Here is a 20656-nt window from a genome sequence, read left to right on the forward strand (position 1 = left end):
TTACTCAAACTAAAGCTAGGTATGGTGTGCGCACTACTTTATATAGTTTTTTTTTATTTTAATTGCCCATTTTTACTAAGCAGTTTGTATTTTTGCACTAAACTAAATTTTTATTTATTTAGACTAAAAAAAAAGTTTACATTTTTGTATATAGTTTTTTTGAGTGTCCTGAATATACTAAAAAAATACTGAGAGGTATAGGCTGCTCTGAGTGTCAGGTTTTTAGTATCTACATGTATCCTAGAGGTGTGATTATTGATTATCAAGAAAAATAAAATAAATCCGCCTGATGCTGTTTCTCCATGTATTTTATCAAAGTAATAATTAATAATCCATGTAATGAACTCAAATTATTCTTATTCTTATGCTTTTAACTCATAAACACTCTAGTTTAACCATTTTTGAAAAGATTAGATCTTAGGTGTGAATATATTTAAAGTCTATACATTCAAAAATAAGTAAAAAAAAAAAACAAACAAAAAAACAACAGCCGCTTGGTAAAATTTTGAGCAAAACATGATCAGTTCCAGGAAAATATAACAATTCTGCTTCCTTTTACATTTTAAATGATGATATTTTTGAGCAGCCGTATGTCTTCTGGAGTAAAAGAGATCAGGGCATGTGTCTGTCTGATATAATTACTGTGTTATAAGACCTGAAAAAGAGGAACTGAGAAAAACAGAGAATTAAAAACACACCAAAACCTGAAGCCTAGAGTTTAAAGGTGGGTAATTATAGTCTCTTGGACTCTTGGCCACATGTTATGCTGTTGGATTGGATGACTGGTTATCATAATGTTCAGTTCTGTATTTGTTTAACACAGAAAATTGACATTATAAATCACAGCTGTCTGATTTATACAGGCCGAGCTGTCGCTGGTGATTCTGGCTGCTACTTACTAGTCTCTCCTGTCTCATATTCGCTGTCCCTCAGCAGCTCAAAGATGTCCACCTCCAGCTTGCCCGTGGTGGAGCGGTTGCTGGAGCGGTTGATGCTGTCTTTTGCCAGAGTGATGGCCAACCGCTCCCCTCGGCTGCACTCCATTGGATCATCGAGGATGGCAGCTGACAGAGAGAGAGAGACAGAGAGAGAGAGAGAGAGAGACAGGGAGACAGACAGAATGTCATGAGTCTACTATACCAACACCAGAAGAACCGCCAGGCCAGAAGAACCGTAATGACAGGCGAAACTCAAACAGCCTTCAACTAGTCATAAAAATATCTTAACATACTGCAGAGATGTGGGGAAATACAAGAGAGAGCTTTCTCCACACTGCCACACTCTACAATCATCATTAACCAGGGACGCACTGAAATACAGCTTTAAAAAAAATAAGATTCCAGTTAAAAATGATGAGTTTCTTTGATTTTACCAAATTAAAAACCTCTGGAATATAATCAAGAGGAAGATGGATGATCACAAACCATCAAACCACCAAACTGAACTGCTTGAACTTTTGCACCAGGAGTGGTATAATGGATAATAAAGTTATGCAAAAGCAGTGTGTAAGACTGGTGGAGTAACCAGGGTTATTCCACCAAAATATTGATTTCTGAACTCTTAAAACTACTTCATAAATATCAACTTGTTTTCTTTGCATTATTTGAGGTCTGGAAGCTCTGCATCTTTTTTGTTATTTCAGCCATTTCTCATTTTCTGCTAATAATAAATGCTCTAAATTACATTTTTATGATTTTTATGTGGAATTTGGGAGAAATGTTGTCTGTAGTTTATAGAATAAAACAACAATGTTCATTTTACTCAAACACAAACCTATAAATAGCAAAATCAGAGAAACTGATTCAGAAACTGAAGAGCTCTCTTCATTATTTTTCCAGAGCTGTAGATCTTGCAAATCGATAATTCACGTAATGTAATCAATATAATTTACATGTTTTAAAGCTCATTTAGGCATATCAATTACTGTTAATATTGTACATAGTGTTGAATATATTCAGAACTCAACACTTACCATATAGTAGGATTAAATAAGGGTGAAATATGATCAAATGAGGTTAAATAGGGTTAAATGTACAGATACAGGGGTCAGGGTTCAGTGCATGGATGGTACACGCTACTAGGGTAAATAAAGCAATTTCACAAGCATGCATGTGACCCAGAAACCTATCACACTATAATACACACTTAAAATCCTTTAATTTTCCCATAAATCACCAGAGCTCCTTATAATCCGGTGCTCCTTATGTATGAATTCTACCAGTCAGGTATTAAGGAGCAGTAAAGACACTCTAAACACTGAAGTAAGAGTTATACAGGAGTTTCAGTTTAGTTCTCCAGCAAAATTAGCATTAGCCGCTAACCTCGTTAAGCGCTAGCTCTATTGCCGTCCAGAGGTGAGTATTATCAAACTGTAGAGTACTGGCCAGCCCTGCTAGAGCAGTATTAGCATTAGCAGCTAAATGCGCTAAGCGCTAGCTCTGTCACCACTGTTCAGAGGCGAATATTACTGGAACACTCAGGGTTCCTCTGTGTAGCGCTGTCGGGAGGCATTAGCGGTTAGCCGCTAGCCTCTAGTCGCTAATCCTGCTGCACCCAGCCTTAGTGGAAATCTGGAAATTTAAGCTTGCTGTAAATAAACGGAAGCCCTTTATTCACTCAGATAAACAGTTTTCAGAAGAACAATCTGTGTAGATTAACATCCAGCACTCGTTTAACTTTAAAATAAAACTACAGTTTTGTTTACTTAGCTTAGCTTAGCTTTACAGGTCTCACCACCCAACGAAAACATGATGGCGCCCTTGTTCCTTACTAGTGTCACATAGTGCGCCTTATAGCATGAAAAATATTGATGTGGGAGACAACAAGTGTCCTATGGTCACTAATGCACTCTGTCTTTATATCTATATATATAAGTTGGAGAAGTTTGGTAGGAGTGGACAATGATAATAGATTGGACAGTGGTTGGACGCATTGCACCAGGCAGCACTTCTGTGTCTGATCCACTAATACCAGCACAACACACACTAATACCTCATACACCACCACCATGCATCAGTGTCTCTGCAGTGCTGGGAATAAAGACCCACCTGCAGTTTGGTGCTCCAGAGGGGTCCTGACCATTGAAGGATTATATAAAGAAGTATAACTGTGATCATTTCTTATTTATAAAGTAATATAAAGATTTTGCAGGGAAGAAACCTGCAGTCTTTTAGGTATGGGGTGGTACTGCTATCCACTACCCTATCCATGCACACGAGGAAATAAAAAGCCACAATATTTTTCAGTTTTTATCAGCTGCCAATATCCAGTATAAAGTAATAACCCTCAACATGGAACTACTGCAAATTTACGACTGCTCAAGGCTTTCCACTGCTGTGGTGTATATATATATATATATATATACACCACAGATATATCTTTGTTGGAGGCATGCATGCAGGCACTGCGGGAATATTCCATATTTATCTTCAACTTACAGCATCTCATTTCTTACGATTCATGTGCGACTGGCATGTTAACGTTCCAGCAGCTGTGAGCTCATGTATACAGACCTATATCCAAATCTCCCTCAGAACACCATGATAAATTACTCCACGACTGCAAATAGCGCAGCGCACGAGAAAACAGAATTATCACCGAAATGTTTATTCCACACATGAGCGGAGGTGATGGCTTTTGATATTATTTCAATGGCTGAAGTGAAATCTTTCTTTCGTATAGCACTCTGAAAGAGCCAGCTTTATATTGAACCATTGACATCATGTAATAAAAAGCTGACACAATCCGGCGCAGCGTCTAGACAGAGTGATTTCCTCAGCCCTGCTTTTGATTCCAAGCAGATTTTCCCCAAAACCATATTTGAGCTGCCTTTAAAAGTCTAAGGAGGCAGCATGGTGACACAGGAAGGGCCAAAATCCTAAAGTAAAAACATAAAATACACTAAAAATGACAGTTTCTAAGGGAGTTTTTTTTTTATAGTATAAGGACATTTTCACACCTGTAGTTGGTTTATATGATTCGAATCAGTTGGTGAGTTAGTTTATTTGGAGCTTTTCACACAGGCACAAACCTAGATGCACCCAAATACACACTAATAAACCCTGCAAGCACATTTTCACGTAGTAAATGGAGTCGTGTGGCTATGAGCAGTGATCGCAGCACCTACTGCACATGTAAACCGCATGGAGCAGCAGCAGAGACAGCGTTTTTTCATAGCTGTGGTAACTAATTAGTGTTATCTGGCTAATATATCAGATTAAACTGTGCCTTATCAGCAGTTTACCTCAAATAAAAGAAGCATAATTGATATCTGGATCAGATCGAGACTGGATCACGTTCTCACCACAAGCGAACCGCTCCAGAGTTCGTTTGAAACCAGACCGAGATCACCTCCTCTAAAAGGTGGAGGTGTGTTTACTGGGATAAAACAACCACTAAATAAAATGTGTGATAGTGTCACACCTGGCGCTAAAAGCACTCTCATATCTCCCACACTCAGCTCTGCCTGTGATCTGTAGCCTCCGGACTACATTGCCCATGATGCACCACACACCGACATTACACCCAATCCCGATCACATGACACAGCACACGATACTTCCAGGAGGTAGATCACCTGAGTACTAGCCACATGGTTTGCCCTATAAAAAAGTTTAATCTCTGGGCTGCTTATCTACCCTGGTATGTTATCTTCTTGTTGCTGCTGTTTACTGGTATGTTTATTTAAACTTCAGTTTTTTAATCAGTTTCTCTGATTTTGCTACTTATGGGTATATTTAGAGCATGTATTTATTTGCAGAAAATGAGAAACAACTGAAATAACAAAAAAAGATGCAGAGCTTTCAGACCTCAAAAAATAATGCAAAGAAAACAGGAAAGTTCATCTTCATAAAGTATTTTTAAGAGTTCATAAATCAATTAATATTTGGTGAAATATCCCTTTTAGTTTTTAATCACAGATTTAATCTTGTATCTTCTCATCATGTTCTCCTCCTCCACCAGTCTTACACACTGCTTTTGGATAACTTTATGCTGCTTTACTCCTGGTGCAACAATTCAAGCAGTTCAGTTTGGTGGTTTGATGGTTTGTGATCATCCATCTTCCTCTTGATTATATTCCAGAGGTTTTTAATTTGGTAAAATCAAAGAAACTCATCATTTTTACTTGGTCACTTTTATGCTACAACCTATAGGATATGTACTAGAGCTATTGTTTCAGTTCAGTCCATTAACTTAAGGTTACGGTGCACTGGAGACTTTTTGCCTCTGTTCCGCTTCGCTGTTGTTTGTGAGCAGATTTTATAAGATATAGTAAATACAGCATTGTTTTTATTATATTATTTCGTTATTTATGAGCAGTTTATACATAATTTAGCAGGTTTGGAGGCGGCAGAACAATAACAAAGCATCAACAGTTCCAGACCAACTACTCTTCTTCAGTTTGGAAAAACAGCTGCACGTCTACTTCTCGCTTTCTCACGCCATCAAACAGAACAGCACATTATTCCAGTTCTGGAGTGACAACACTGTTACAGACGGAGCCGAGGCTCATCAGAGCTGGTAATGATTTGGTTGTGGATGCAGCTTTTTGATTGGTGTGGAAGATCTGCCTGAAGTGGTTTTGTTGGAAGTGAGCTGAGTGTGAGATGAAGCGCTGCGTAAGTGACAGAAACGATCAGATTCTGTGTTGCACAGATTGTTATGTTATGTTTGTTGTATCCAGCAGTACAATCCCTTTATAGTCTAGCAGAGTTATGATGTGAATGAAGATGTCAGTGCATTTAGAGCAGAATACGCTGATCAGATTACTAACTAATCCAGGATTAGTGAAGTGGCTAACACTCCTTGATTTTCCTGTGGTTAAAACAAGATTATCTGTAATGCATATATTTGACACTTATTGCTAGGGGTGTGCCATATATCAGTAATATCAGTAGTATGTTCACGCTAAAGATACTCTTAGCCATATTACAAAACACTGTATTAAAAAAATATAGGTAACACTTTACTTGGATGGTCCATTTGGTGGCCTCTTTTTGATGCTCAACTAACATTCAACTAACACTCAACTACATGTCTATTAAATGCAAATGAACTAAAAGGTGAAAGTAAATGATTCTCTATTGAATTTAACTCTACATTCAACTCTAATCCAAACGCTTATCTTAATATTTTAGGATTGGGTTTAGGGTTAGATTTTAAGTTTAGGTTAAGGTTAGGGTTAGGTGTAGGGTTAGATTTTAGGGTTAATTAATGGTTAAGGTTAGGGTTAGATTTTAGGGTTGAGTAATGGTTAAGGTTAGGGTTAGATTTTAGGGTTGATTAAGGGTTAAGGTTAGGGTTAGGTGTAGGGTTAGATTTTAGGGTTGATTAATGGTTAAGGTTAGGGTTAGATTTTAGTGTTGAGTAATGGTTAAGGTTAGGGTTAGATTTTAGGGTTGATTAAGGGTTAAGGTTAGGGTTAGGTGAAGGGTTAGATTTTAGGGTTGATTAATGGTTAAGGTTAGGGTTAGATTTTAGGGTTGATTAATGGTTAAGGTTAGGGTTAGATTTTAGGGTTGATTAAGGGTTAAGGTTAGGGTTAGGTGTAGGGTTAGATTTTAGGATTGATTAAGGGTTAGGGTTAGGGTTAGGTGTAGGGTTAGATTTTAGGGCTGATTAAGGGTTAAGGTTAGGGTTAGGTGTAGGGTTAGATTTTAGGGTTAATTAATGGTTACGGTTAGGGTTAGATTTTAGGGTTGAGTAATGGTTAAGGTTAGGGTTAGGTGTAGGGTTAGATTTTAGGGTTGATTAATGGTTAAGGTTAGGGTTAGATTTTAGGGTTAATTAATGGTTAAGGTTAGGGTTAGATTTTAGGGTTGAGTAATGGTTAAGGTTAGGGTTAGATTTTAGGGCTGATTGAGGGTTAAGGTAAGGGTTAGGTGCAGGGTTCGATTTTAAGGGTTGATTAAGGGTTAAGGTTAGGGTTAGGTGTAGGGTTAGATTTTAGGGTTGATTAAGGGTTAAGGTAAGGGTTAGGTGCAGGGTTCGATTTTAAGGGTTGATTAAGGGTTAAGGTTAGGGTTAGGTGTAGGGTTAGATTTTAAGGGTTGATTAAGGGTTAAGGTTAGGGTTAGGTGTAGGGTTAGATTTTAAGGGTTGATTAAGGGTTAAGGTTAGGGTTAGGTGTAGGGTTAGATTTTAGGGTTAATTAATGGTTAAGGTTAGATTTTAGGGTTGAGTAATGGTTAAGGTTAGGGTTAGATTTTAGGGTTGATTAAGGGTTAAGGTAAGGGTTAGGTGCAGGATTCGATTTTAAGGGTTGATTAAGGGTTAAGGTTAGGGTTAGGTGTAGGGTTAGATTTTAGGGCTGATTAAGGGTTAAGGTTAGGGTTAGGTGTAGGGTTAGATTTTAGGGTTGAGTAATGGTTAAGGTTAGGGTTAGATTTTAGGGTTGATTTAGGGTTAAGGTTAGGGTTAGGTGTAGGGTTAGATTTTAGGGTTGATTAATGGTTAAGGTTAGGGTTAGATTTTAGGGTTAATTAATGGTTAAGGTTAGGGTTAGATTTTAGGGTTGAGTAATGGTTAAGGTTAGGGTTAGGTGTAGGGTTAGATTTTAGGGTTGATTAATGGTTAAGGTAAGGGTTAGATTTTAGGGTTGATTAAGGGTTAAGGTTAGGGTTAGGTGTAGGGTTAGATTTTAGTGTTGAGTAATGGTTAAGGTTAGGGTTAGATTTTAGGGTTGATTAAGGGTTAAGGTTAGGGTTAGGTGAAGGGTTAGATTTTAGGGTTGATTAATGGTTAAGGTTAGGGTTAGATTTTAGGGTTGATTAATGGTTAAGGTTAGGGTTAGATTTTAGGGTTGATTAAGGGTTAAGGTTAGGGTTAGGTGTAGGGTTAGATTTTAGGATTGATTAAGGGTTAGGGTTAGGGTTAGGTGTAGGGTTAGATTTTAGGGCTGATTAAGGGTTAAGGTTAGGGTTAGGTGTAGGGTTAGATTTTAGGGTTAATTAATGGTTAAGGTTAGATTTTAGGGTTGAGTAATGGTTAAGGTTAGGGTTAGATTTTAGGGTTGATTAAGGGTTAAGGTAAGGGTTAGGTGCAGGATTCGATTTTAAGGGTTGATTAAGGGTTAAGGTTAGGGTTAGGTGTAGGGTTAGATTTTAGGGCTGATTAAGGGTTAAGGTTAGGGTTAGGTGTAGGGTTAGATTTTAGGGTTGAGTAATGGTTAAGGTTAGGGTTAGATTTTAGGGTTGATTTAGGGTTAAGGTTAGGGTTAGGTGTAGGGTTAGATTTTAGGGTTGATTAATGGTTAAGGTTAGGGTTAGATTTTAGGGTTAATTAATGGTTAAGGTTAGGGTTAGATTTTAGGGTTGAGTAATGGTTAAGGTTAGGGTTAGGTGTAGGGTTAGATTTTAGGGTTGATTAATGGTTAAGGTAAGGGTTAGATTTTAGGGTTGATTAAGGGTTAAGGTTAGGGTTAGGTGTAGGGTTAGATTTTAGGGTTGATTAATGGTTAAGGTTAGGGTTAGATTTTAGGGTTGATTAAGGGTTAAGGTTAGGGTTAGGTGTAGGGTTAGATTTTAGGATTGATTAAGGGTTAGGGTTAGGTGTAGGGTTAGATTTTAGGGCTGATTAAGGGTTAAGGTTAGGGTTAGGTGTAGGGTTAGATTTTAGGGTTAATTAATGGTTAAGGTTAGGGTTAGATTTTAGGGTTGAGTAATGGTTAAGGTTAGGGTTAGGTGTAGGGTTAGATTTTAGGGTTGATTAATGGTTAAGGTTAGGGTTAGATTTTAGGGTTAATTAATGGTTAAGGTTAGGGTTAGATTTTAGGGTTGAGTAATGGTTAAGGTTAGGGTTAGATTTTAGGGCTGATTAAGGGTTAAGGTAAGGGTTAGGTGCAGGGTTCGATTTTAAGGGTTGATTAAGGGTTAAGGTTAGGGTTAGGTGTAGGGTTAGATTTTAGGGTTGATTAAGGGTTAAGGTAAGGGTTAGGTGCAGGGTTCGATTTTAAGGGTTGATTAAGGGTTAAGGTTAGGGTTAGGTGTAGGGTTAGATTTTAAGGGTTGATTAAGGGTTAAGGTTAGGGTTAGGTGTAGGGTTAGATTTTAAGGGTTGATTAAGGGTTAAGGTTAGGGTTAGGTGTAGGGTTAGATTTTAGGGTTAATTAATGGTTAAGGTTAGGGTTAGATTTTAGGGTTGAGTAATGGTTAAGGTTAGGGTTAGATTTTAGGGTTGATTAAGGGTTAAGGTAAGGGTTAGGTGCAGGGTTCGATTTTAAGGGTTGATTAAGGGTTAAGGTTAGGGTTAGGTGTAGGGTTAGATTTTAGGGCTGATTAAGGGTTAAGGTTAGGGTTAGGTGTAGGGTTAGATTTTAGGGTTGAGTAATGGTTAAGGTTAGGGTTAGATTTTAGGGTTGATTTAGGGTTAAGGTTAGGGTTAGGTGTAGGGTTAGATTTTAGGGTTGATTAATGGTTAAGGTTAGGGTTAGATTTTAGGGTTAATTAATGGTTAAGGTTAGGGTTAGATTTTAGGGTTGAGTAATGGTTAAGGTTAGGGTTAGGTGTAGGGTTAGATTTTAGGGTTGATTAATGGTTAAGGTAAGGGTTAGATTTTAGGGTTGATTAAGGGTTAAGGTTAGGGTTAGGTGTAGGGTTAGATTTTAGGGTTAATTAATGGTTAAGGTTAGGGTTAGATTTTAGGGTTGAGTAATGGTTAAGGTTAGGGTTAGATTTTAGGGTTGATTAAGGGTTAAGGTAAGGGTTAGGTGCAGGGTTCGATTTTAAGGGTTGATTAAGGGTTAAGGTTAGGGTTAGGTGTAGGGTTAGATTTTAGGGCTGATTAAGGGTTAAGGTTAGGGTTAGATTTTAGGGTTGAGTAATGGTTAAGGTTAGGGTTAGATTTTAGGGTTGATTTAGGGTTAAGGTTAGGGTTAGGTGTAGGGTTAGATTTTAGGGTTGATTAATGGTTAAGGTTAGGGTTATATTTTAGGGTTGATTAAGGGTTAAGGTTAGGGTTAGATTTTAGGGTTGATTTAGGGTTAAGGTTAGGGTAAGGTGTAGGGTTAGATTTTAGGGTTGATTAATGGTTAAGGTTAGGGTTAGATTTTAGGGTTGATTAAGGGTTAGGGTTAGATTTTAGGGTTAATTAAGGTTTAAGGTTAGGGTTAGGTGTAGGGTTAGATTTTAGGGTTAATTAATGGTTAAGGTTAGGGTTAGATTTTAGGGTTGAGTAATGGTTAAGGTTAGGGTTAGATTTTAGGGTTGATTAAGGGTTAAGGTTAGGGTTAGGTGTAGGGTTAGATTTTAGGGTTGATTAAGGGTTAAGGTTAGGGTTAGATGTAGGGTTAGATTTTATGGTTGATTAAGGGTTAAGGTTAGGGTTAGGTGTAGGGTTAGATTTTAGGGTTGATTAAGGGTTAAGGTTAGGGTTAGGTGTAGGGTTAGATTTTAGGGTTGATTAAGTCTAAAGGTTAGGGTTAGGTGTAGGGGTAGATTTTATGGTTGATTAAGGGTTAAGGTTAGGGTTAGGTGTAGGGGTAGATTTTATGTTTGATTAAGGGTTAGGGTTAGGGTTAGGTGTAGGGTTAGATTTTAGGGTTAATTAAGGGTTAAGGTTAGGGTTAGATTTTAGGGTTAATTAATGGTTAAGGTTAGGGTTAGATTTTAGGGTTGAGTAATGGTTAAGGTTAGGGTTAGATTTTAGGGTTGATTAAGGGTTAGGGTTAGGTGTAGGGTTAGATTCTAGGGTTGATTAAGGGTTAAGGTTAGGGTTAGGTGTAGGGTTAGATTTTATGGTTGATTAAGGGTTAAGGTTAGGGTTAGGTGTAGGGTTAGATTTTAGGGTTGATTAAGGGTTAAGGTTAGGGTTAGATTTTAGGGTTGAGTACTGGTTAGGGTTAGATTTTAGGGTTGATTAAGGGTTAAGGTTAGGGTTAGGTGTAGGGTTAGATTTTAGGGTTGATTAAGGGTTAAGGTTAGGGTTAGATTTTAGGGTTGATTAATGGTTAAGGTTAGGGTTAGATTTTAGGGTTGATTAAGGGTTAAGGTTAGGGTTAGGTGTAGGGGTAGATTTTATGGTTGATTAAGGGTTAAGGTTAGGGTTAGGTTCTATTTTGAATAATTTATATTCAACATAGGGTTAAGTTAAATTTAATGGACATTCAATTCAGTGTTAGTTGACCATCAACAAGGCCATAAAAGTAAAGTGTTGCCAAAATGTATATTTCGGGAATACAATACTGCAAGAAAATGAAAATTAAATGTTATTATTGCATATGATATGATATTGCACACCCCTAAACGAGATATTAAAAAATACAATATTTTTTTTAATCAGATGTGTTGCCGATCAGTCGTGTACTCTAGATTTTAGGAGTATGTTTCCATAATTTTAATAATCCTGCAGGAGATCACAGGTTCTTGTCCACGATCCTCTTTTTCCTCCGTGGTGCTAAAGTGTGTTTGTAGCTAATAAAAAAGGAAAACTGTATTCTGAGTATTAGCTGCTATTGTACTCACTTCAACATTAAATCAGTGATTACTGGGAGCTAAATTTCCACTAGCGGCTAATGCCAACACACTCCTTTATTTAGCTGTGTTTAAAACACTGTAATGCCTTGACACTCATTGCTAGGGCTCTGCCATATACTTTTTGAATATGGTGAATGATATCATACCCTGAAACATGGTGCCATATCACCCACCCCTATTTATTACACACCAGGGTAGGGGTGGGCTATATGTCTCTAAAATAATATTACAATATTTCATGGTATTTTCGTGATGACGATACTCTTGGCGAGTATGTAACATGACACAGAATTAAAAAAAAAAAAACATAAACATTCAGGAATACACTACTGCAACAAAATGAAAATCTAATTTTATTATTGATATGGCACATCCCTACCTGAAATATTAAAAAAATACAAGGCTGTTTTTTTTTAATCAGATTTGTAACAGAAGTCAATGATCCAGAATGACATGATACTAATAATACTAATAGTGCACTCCTCTTATTATCTCCATGTATCCAGGATTAAAGTAAAATAAATTATACTGGACAAATATAAACATCTAATAATAATAAATATATATTTTTATTTAGCTAAAAACATAAAAAAAGTAGAACCTGATGTGATAATTAGGGGTGGGTGATATGGCTCCATATTTCAGGGGGATATTTTTGCCTACGATATGATATTATCACATCAGGGTTCTACTTTTTTTTACTGTTTTTAGCAAAAGAAAAATTCACACTGTTCTCATTTCCCATTATATATCTACTAGAGACAGATTATATCTGTACAGTATCATTTATTTTACTTTAATCCTGGATATATGGAGATATTAGGAGTGCATTATTATTATTATCAGTATCGTGACATTCTGTTACAAATCTGATTTAAAAAATGATCATATTATTTATTAATATCTCAGTTAGGGGTGTGCCATATCATATCATATGCAATCATAAAATGCAAATTTAATTTTGTTGCAGTAGTGTATTCTTAAAATATTTTTTTTTTAATTCAGTGTTTTGGCATATTTTCATATCGCCAATAGTATCATTATCATGAAAATACTATGAAATATCGTAATATAATATTAGAGCCATATCGCCAAACCTTTTTGAGTACATTAACATGGTTTTAACCACTGTAACAATAACTCTATTCACTTTCATTTTCACTTTCTTTCATCCGAGAGCTGGAAAGGTAGAAAACAGTGAAAGATGGAACATCCAGATATCACAGGCCAAGTCAATAGCAGAAATGAAGTGCTAAAGTGGATGTGCTTTATTACTTCTTTTAAATCATGAAAGAGCACCAGTATTATCTCCCATCTGTCTAGACTGATTGAGCCATTCAAGGAAAACACTTAATATTGAATTCTGTCTGAATGCACTCGGAGAATCTCAAGAAGGTCAAGTTCCTCCAGAGAACAGAATTAGCTTTGTCTCCATAATACTTCATACTTTAGATGTGAATTGTATGAGTTTAAGTGGCGCTTTTTTAATTTTTATAGCTTTTGAAACCTAAAACCGCTCTTGCTTTTTTCTTTTTTTTACAGTTAAAGACAGTTAAAGAACATATCGTTTACAGTGATCTAGTGGGTATATTGGTCTTTTAGTTGTTAGAGCACTGGGGTATTAATGAAAAGCTTCTTTTTAATGCAAGCTTCTTTTTTAAAGCTGTTCTCCTGAAAAAAGTCCCTTAACCTGTGTTTTTTACCTGGGTGCTTCAGTGATGGGTGCCCACCGCTCTGGGCATGTGTTCTCACTCTCTATCGAATATCAAATTAAAAATCAAATCAGCCAAATCTAAATGTATCTGCCAATATGGATATGATTACAATAGTACTGTTTTTTTTCGCACTTTAAGGCGCAACGGATTATAAGGACCATTTTATGTGAAACTAGTAACTAGTAACTAGTAGTAGGAACAGGAGTGTCGCCATGTTTCCCTTCTAAATTCAGCGGGAAAGGTAAGCTAAGTTAAATGAACAAAACTGTAATTCTTAAAAAAAAAATTCTGACAAGTCTACATAGATTCATCTCCTGAAAACTGTAAAGCGCTTCAGTTTAATTACAGTAAGCTTAGATGTACAGATTTCCTCTAAGGCTGGAGCTAATCACTAGCGCTTAGCGGCTAATGCCACCAGACAGTGCTACACTGAGGAACTCTGAGTGTTCCGGTAAGCCAGGGTGATATTAGCTAGCGGATCGTCACCCGTAGCTTGTTTTAACACAGAAAACACTAGCAGACTACAATCTAATATACTCTCCTATGAACGGCAAAGGAGCTAGCATTTTGTGTGATTAGCAGCTAATGCTAATGGTGCGCCAGTAGTGCTAGTCGGGGTTAAAAGCAGGCTACAGGCCGATAATACCTCACCTCTGAATGGCAAAAGAGCTAGCACTTCATGCAGTTAGCAGCTAATGCTAATGCTGCTCCAGTCTTGGTGCTGGAGAAACTTATACATAGGGAATTCATACATAAGGAGCACCAGATTATAAGGAGCTCTGATGTTTTTTGGGAAAATGAAAGGATTTTATGTGTGTTAAGTGAATTATACTGTACGGTTCCACTACTGTTCTGATTTAAAGAACATTTTTCACTTCGCTATTCAGAACTGTGCAATATAATCACGCTCATTTCCAGAGGTGCACTCGAATTCAGTCTCAGCAGAGGATCCAAAAAGTCCACAGCTAATCCACGTTTCTGTTCCAGCTGCCTTCACACCTGAGCCAAGGTTGCATGCTTTCAGCCGCTGTTTACCTGGCTCAGGCAGGTGTGAAGCTTGAGAAGATTAACAATGTGAAAAGCCGGGGGTCCCTGTGGACCTGGAACGTGGTTACAGCACCCGTTTCCCTTTGAGAGCTTGATTTGGCTCACGCTTAAACCATGAAATTCAGGTGTGGAGAGTTCAGCTAGCTCAGCTAACCCTCTGCAAACTGCACTTACACTAACCGTGAGCAAAGATTACAACGACCAGAGACGCGTATCACATCTGAGCGTGAAAAAAGAAAGACGGTATTACATAAACGGGTCGGGCTACCGTTACCTCCAGATCACCTCCAGGCAAGCGACTTACTTAAATCAAACAAACGGCTTCTGCTTCTTCTTTCTTTCCTTTTCCTTTTTTTTCGCTGAATAAAAGATATATAAATAAAAGAAAGATGAAGCTGAGACCATTAAGAGCGGCCATAAGTATCCCGAGGTTTATTTAAGGATAATAAATTACAGTTACAGCCATGACGCTGCAAGTGTGCTGAGAGCGAGCCTCTTTAATCTTTGAGGAGAAATTAGCGCAGCTAGCCGCATCTAGCATCTTTAATATGCGTTTGGGAGAGTCAGTAATTAAATTACAATATACAGAAGTTAAATGAAGGCTAATGCACTTAGGAGGAGGAAACATAGATTTCTGTCTGCAGCATGAACTTAATCCCGAAGAGGATAATTAAAGGCACATCTTAAAAGAGGCTTTATCCTTTAAGGTAATATCTGTCATATCTGGAGAAGTGCCCTGTTTATTAAAGAGTTCGCCATCGGTAAGAACTTTCCCCACCATAGTGTCACACCTTAGCCTTAGCATTAGCCTTAGCCTGTATCTGTTTGTGTCTTCCGTTTCTATCCTCTGTTCTCTGTATGTTTTGTTTACTCCCCCATGTGCTTCTAAAGCACATGGCTTTGTTTTGGTATTGTCCTGTCTCCTGCCTAGCCCTGCCCTAGCCATTAGTGTTTTCACCATGTTGTTGTCTTGTTTGTAACCCCGCCCCCTAGTTACTGGATCCCAGGTGTTCCTCACCCTCCTTGTGTATAAATAGCCCATTGTATGAGTGTTTGCTTGTAGAGTTTTTTTTTTGTATCCTTGTCTTCTGTATTTATCATCCCTATCCAATAAAAATGAAAAACACTTATCTCAAGAACAGCAACTTTACAGGAGAGAGAAACAACCTTGTGAGCATTCAATGGAAGTCAATGTAAAAAGAGTTTATTTTAGGTAATTTTGAAGAGTTTAAAGAAATTTTGGCACAGTGTGGCACTTATGCAGTAAACTAAAAATCGACAAAAATGGAGATGTGTTTTTCATTGGACAGCGACGACATGCGTGCACCAGTTTTTGTATTTTGTGTTCAAGAATCTCAATCTCAATTCCTTAATACAGGTCTGTTGTTTTGTGATCTTAGTAAGTGTGCCAAGTTAATTTTGTTTGTTAATTTTGTATTCTTAGTGTTATTCTAGTTATTCAGTTTCATGTTTGTTTAGTTAAGCTTAGTTTTGTTCTTGTCTTTGTTTATTTACTTGTAAGCTACCCGTGTTTGCTTTGTTTTGCTTTCATTGCTTTGCTTCATCTTGTTTAAAAAAATAAATTGTAAAATTTATATCTGCACTTACAGGGGTTGGACAATGAAACAATATTTATTATTTATTATCCGACAGACAGTTCTGGTGGAAACAGGAGAGTTGAGGTGCACATTGAATTCTGTCGTGATTTCACCAGCCGTGGTTTTATGTTTTTTGGATACAATCCGGGTTAGCGCCCGAACATCCCTTTCAGACAGCTTCCTCTTACAGCATCCACAGTTAATCCTGTTGGATGTGGTTGGTTCTTCTTCGTGGTATGCTGACATTACCCTGGATACTGTGGCTCTTGATGCATCACAAAGACTTGCTGTCTTGGTCACAGATGCTCCAGCAAGACGTGCACCAACAATTTGTCCTCTTTTGAACTCTGGTATGTCCCCCATAATGTTGAGTGCATTGTAATATTTAGAGCAGAACTGTGCTCTTACCCTGCTAATTGAACCTTCACACTCTGCTCTTACTGCTGCAATGTGCAATTAATGAAGATTGAACACCAGGCTGCTCCAATTTAGCCATGAAACCTAAAATCCCACACTAAAATGATTACAGGAGTTTCAGTTTCAGTGTCCAACCCCTGTAGTTTCCAGGGTCAATGTTTAATCGCCTGAGTATTGACGCACTTGCATCGCAATAAATTAACAAGTGTGACAAGAGACAAGAAAAGCAATAACCCTGACCCTCGCTAAAGGAACTCACAAGGCCACCTCGTTCCTCGTTCCTCATACCGATATGTCTGTTGTCCACCTTGGCTTGTTGGTAAAAGGCTCTCTCTCCGTCAGCTCCGGGCAAATTGCTTTCTGCTTCTCCAGCTCGGGAAGGAGGGGGAAGCTTGAGCTGGGCAATTTTCCCAGCCTCCACCCCCCCCTGCGCTCGCAACAAAGAGCGCCAAATGGAAACATTGGCCCTCTGCTGAGTCGCGAGCTGGAGCTCCTCTTGCCAATCCAACAGCACGAATGTAGACATCAAACCAACACACTGGGTTTGCCAGAGCTGAGCAAAATCCTGCGACTCCAGAGAATTAAAGGGGGAATGATGAGGGTGAAAGAATGCGAGGGCATGGGGGTGTGAGGGATGTGGTCGCTCTGAGACAAAGGCGTTTTTTAAAGGTGCTGCAGCAACATCCCGGGCTGCACGGGAGGCGTGCATTCAATCTTGCTAACATGGATCGGCCGCTGACCCTTTTAGGAGAATCGATGGTGAGTGGTGGTGAGCAGCGGTGCGTGCCTAAGTGAGGAACGAGGCGCGGTATGTATGTAACAGCCGTGTGCACCACACACAACCAGATTATACGGGAGGTAAGCCAGTTTTACACAGCGCTGTAAGAAGCATGCTAAGTATGCTTAGGAGTATTTATGCATTTCAGTACAACACAAGGCTTTGTAAACTCTGCAAAATGGATTGTATGGAATTTATGTATTTTTCATACTATAAAACACACTGAATTATAGGGCACACTATGTGACACTAGTAAGGAATAGGGGTGTCGCCATGTTTCTTTTCTAATTCAGCAGACCATAGCTTTATTTTAAAGTCAAACGAGTGCTGGATGTTAATCTACACAGACACTAATTTGGGTGAGTAAAGCACTTCCGTTTATTTACAGTAATATTAGATTTTCAGATTTCCACTAGTGCTAGCAGCGGTTAGCGGCTAATGCCAACTGACAGCACTACACTGAGTGTTCCGATATAACCAGGGTGATATTAGCTACTGGTTCGTCCCACGTAGCTTGTTTTAACATGGTAAATGCACAGGCTACAGTACAATATACTAACCTCTAAACAGTGAAAGACCAACAGTAAACAAAGTTAGCGCTTAACAAAGTTAGCGGCTAATGCTAATGCTGCTCCAGCCTTGGTGCTGAAGAAGTAACCTGAAACTCCTGTATAACTCTGTACTTCAGTGGAGTGGATTTACTGCTCCTTAATACCTGACTGGTAGAATTTTTTACATAAGGAGCACCGGATTATAAGGCGCACTGCAGTCATGCAGCTTGCCATCAGCTGCCGGAGCCCCGAGAGAGCACAGTTGGTCTTGCTCTCTCTTGGTGGGTACAGTAGATGGCGCTCTTTCCTCTCATCACTCCTAGGGTGATGTGGATCAGCACAAAGCTGTGTCTGTGAGCTGATGTATCAGAACCGAGTCGCTGCGCTTTCCTCCGAGTCCTAATGAGTAGGTTGGGTAATTGGCCTTATCTAAATTGGGGAGAAAATGTAATAAAAAATAATGTCCTATCACTTTTGAGCCTGTGAAAAGGGCTGCTAAAGCAATATCCTTAATTGCTTCATTTCAAATTAATTGAGATGGCAAATTTTAAAGCGGCAGTCCTTATTATTTTGTTTATAAACTGAAAGCAGAAGCATTTCTGAGTGGAGAAGAATATGGATAAAATATTGTGTTTAATGAAACGACCATCCCTGCTAATCCTAATACATTCATAAAACTAAAAGAAACGGGGTTTCGGGTCGCTTTTCGAGGGAATTCTTCTTCTGGGCATGTTACGCATCTTTACGTACTTACGTCACACGTACAGCCTCTAAAAGAGTATCCGGCCTAGTTTTACTAAACGCGAGCGGCTGGTGGAGCAATGGAGACTTCAGAAGAGGAAACTCAGAGCTCAGTAGATCAGTCACTCATAGTGAAACCAAAGAAACGAAAGAGTGAAGTTTCTGACTGAGCTCTCTCTCTCTCTTTCCCTCTCTCTCTCTCTCTCTCTCTCTCTCTTTCCCTCTCTCTCTCTTTCTCTGACCGAACATAACCTGGAATCAGATTCATCCGCTCTGAAAGGAGACCGCATCACACCCACCCAGTTTAAAATGATTCTTTTGCATGCTCGGTGCAATTAAATCCTCTAAATCCCAACATTTACGGAAATCACTAAAGACTTATGGTGTTGACTGTGCACTGTACTGTGCACAGACAATATTCTATAAGAGAAGAATGCATAGCAGTGAAGCACAGCATTGTGGGATGTGCTGTACAATAACGGCTATAGCAGTTACACACACTGTATTATAACTGCACCACAGTTATAACAGATACAACAGTTATGTTATATTGTGCACAACCGATTTCCAACAAGGGAATCTCAGCCTCCAGCTTTACAGGAGAGAGGTCTACTGCCTACTAGTCTATTAACTAAGCGTCATCTCACACTTAATCAAGCCGAGAGCCTGAACGCAGATCAAATCGACTATTGCATCACCTATAACCGCATTAACTGCCTCATAATATGCTTTCTCATTTAGGCTGTTAGATGCAAACGAACCGTGAAGCGCGTCAAAGTAGCTGTAGGTGGCAGAGGGGGAAGGGCAGCGGCATGTTATACACAGGCATTATATTGGAAAAAAGATGGAAAAACACTGAAAAAACACAGAAAAACACTGAATAACACTGAATAAAACAGTCACCACAACAACTCGACATAAAGCATCCCTCCAACTGAGGAGATTATAACAGAATTACTCATTAATTAGCCTGTTCACAGACACAGGCGAGAGTATTAGACGACATAAAAGAAGGCTGTTTTGTAAGTACAGGCCTCAGGCTCTGACACTTGTGGCGGTAAAAACATTCCCATTCTGTCTTTTCCTCGCAGTAATTCAACACCAGGGAGAAGCACAGAGAGCTGGAGGGAAGAACTCAGCGGTGCCTCGTTCCATCTGCCCGGCGATGTGCACTCGAAGCCACGCGCAATAAAACAAACCTAATTCAGTCCTCAGGCAACTCAGGAGACTCTGCTGGAGACGCCCCTCAAGCAACAGGCCTGATTTCTGTGGAATATACGCCAGCTGAAATGTAAAAGATGTATAACTCTGGAAAAAATAATAAGAGACCACTTAAAAATGGAATATAATTAAGAGGAAGATGGATGATCACAAGCCATCAAACCACCAAACTGAACTTGTTGAATTTTTGCACCAGGAGTAAAGCAGCATAAAGTTATCCAAAAGCAGTGTGTAAGACTGGTGGAGGAGAACATGATGCCAAGATGCATGAAAAAAAACTGTGATTAAAAACCAACCAGGGTTATTCCACCAAATATTGATTGATTTTTGAACACTAAAAACTTCTGACCATGAATATGAACTTGTTTTCTTTGCATTATTTGAGGTCTGAAAGCTCTGCATTTATTTTTTTGCTATTTCAGCCATTTCTCATTTTCTGCAAATAAATGCAGAAATGCTCTAAATGAGAATATTTTTATTTGGAATTTGGGAGAAATGTTGTCTGTAGTTTATAGAATAAAAAACAACAATGTTCATTTTACTCAAACATAAACCTATAAATAGCAAAATCAGAGAAACTGATTCAGTTCGTACGTTTTTTCCTCTAATTGCAATAAAAAAAAGAAAAAGAGAGAAGATAGTATCTGACCTACATTTTCTACATGCAGATGGTGAGGTACCACTCGACATCACTGAGAAACATCTGCCAGTCAGGAGGGACTCCCATTTCTTATATTATTTAATGCCAGAACTCAAATGAAAAAGAGATAAAAGTGTCTCGCTTTCTGTGAATATTCTTGGCTAAACAAATCGAAAAATATATTAAGCATTAAGGCCAATTTATACATCCACATCGAACATATGCTGCAGTCTACACCGTAGCTCGATGTTCACCTCCCTGGAAATGTAACAACACGATGCAGACAGCCACAGCTGTGATTGATCCGCATTGATCTATTAAAATACAGTGTTTTCAACGAGACGTGCAGTACAGATTTCTGCGTAGTAAATCAAGTCTTGCAGCAGTGAGCAGTGAATGCTGCACATACCGTGCTCAGTGTGTAAACAGCATGGAGCAGCAGCAGAGACAGAGTTTGTTCATAGTTGTGGTAACTAAT

General features: G+C 38.5%; 1 protein-coding gene across 3 annotated transcripts in view; it reads right to left on the bottom strand.

Annotated features, from left to right (window-relative positions):
• The window catches only part of grik4 (glutamate receptor, ionotropic, kainate 4), a 1128391-nt gene that overhangs the window by 653889 nt on the left and 453846 nt on the right, over positions 1-20656 (bottom strand). For all 3 annotated transcript variants that reach the window (XR_007425334.1, XM_049467192.1, XM_049467193.1), the window contains one exon: positions 900-1064. Coding sequence is in view for 2 of the 3 variants with exons in the window: in XM_049467192.1 (XP_049323149.1) it covers positions 900-1064 (165 nt within the window). In the remaining variant the exon portion in view is untranslated. The remainder of the gene's footprint in view (positions 1-899; positions 1065-20656) is intronic.

The sequence above is a fragment of the Astyanax mexicanus genome, chromosome 18 (assembly GCF_023375975.1).
Source record: "Astyanax mexicanus isolate ESR-SI-001 chromosome 18, AstMex3_surface, whole genome shotgun sequence".
NCBI classification, from domain to species: Eukaryota; Metazoa; Chordata; class Actinopteri; order Characiformes; family Acestrorhamphidae; genus Astyanax; species Astyanax mexicanus.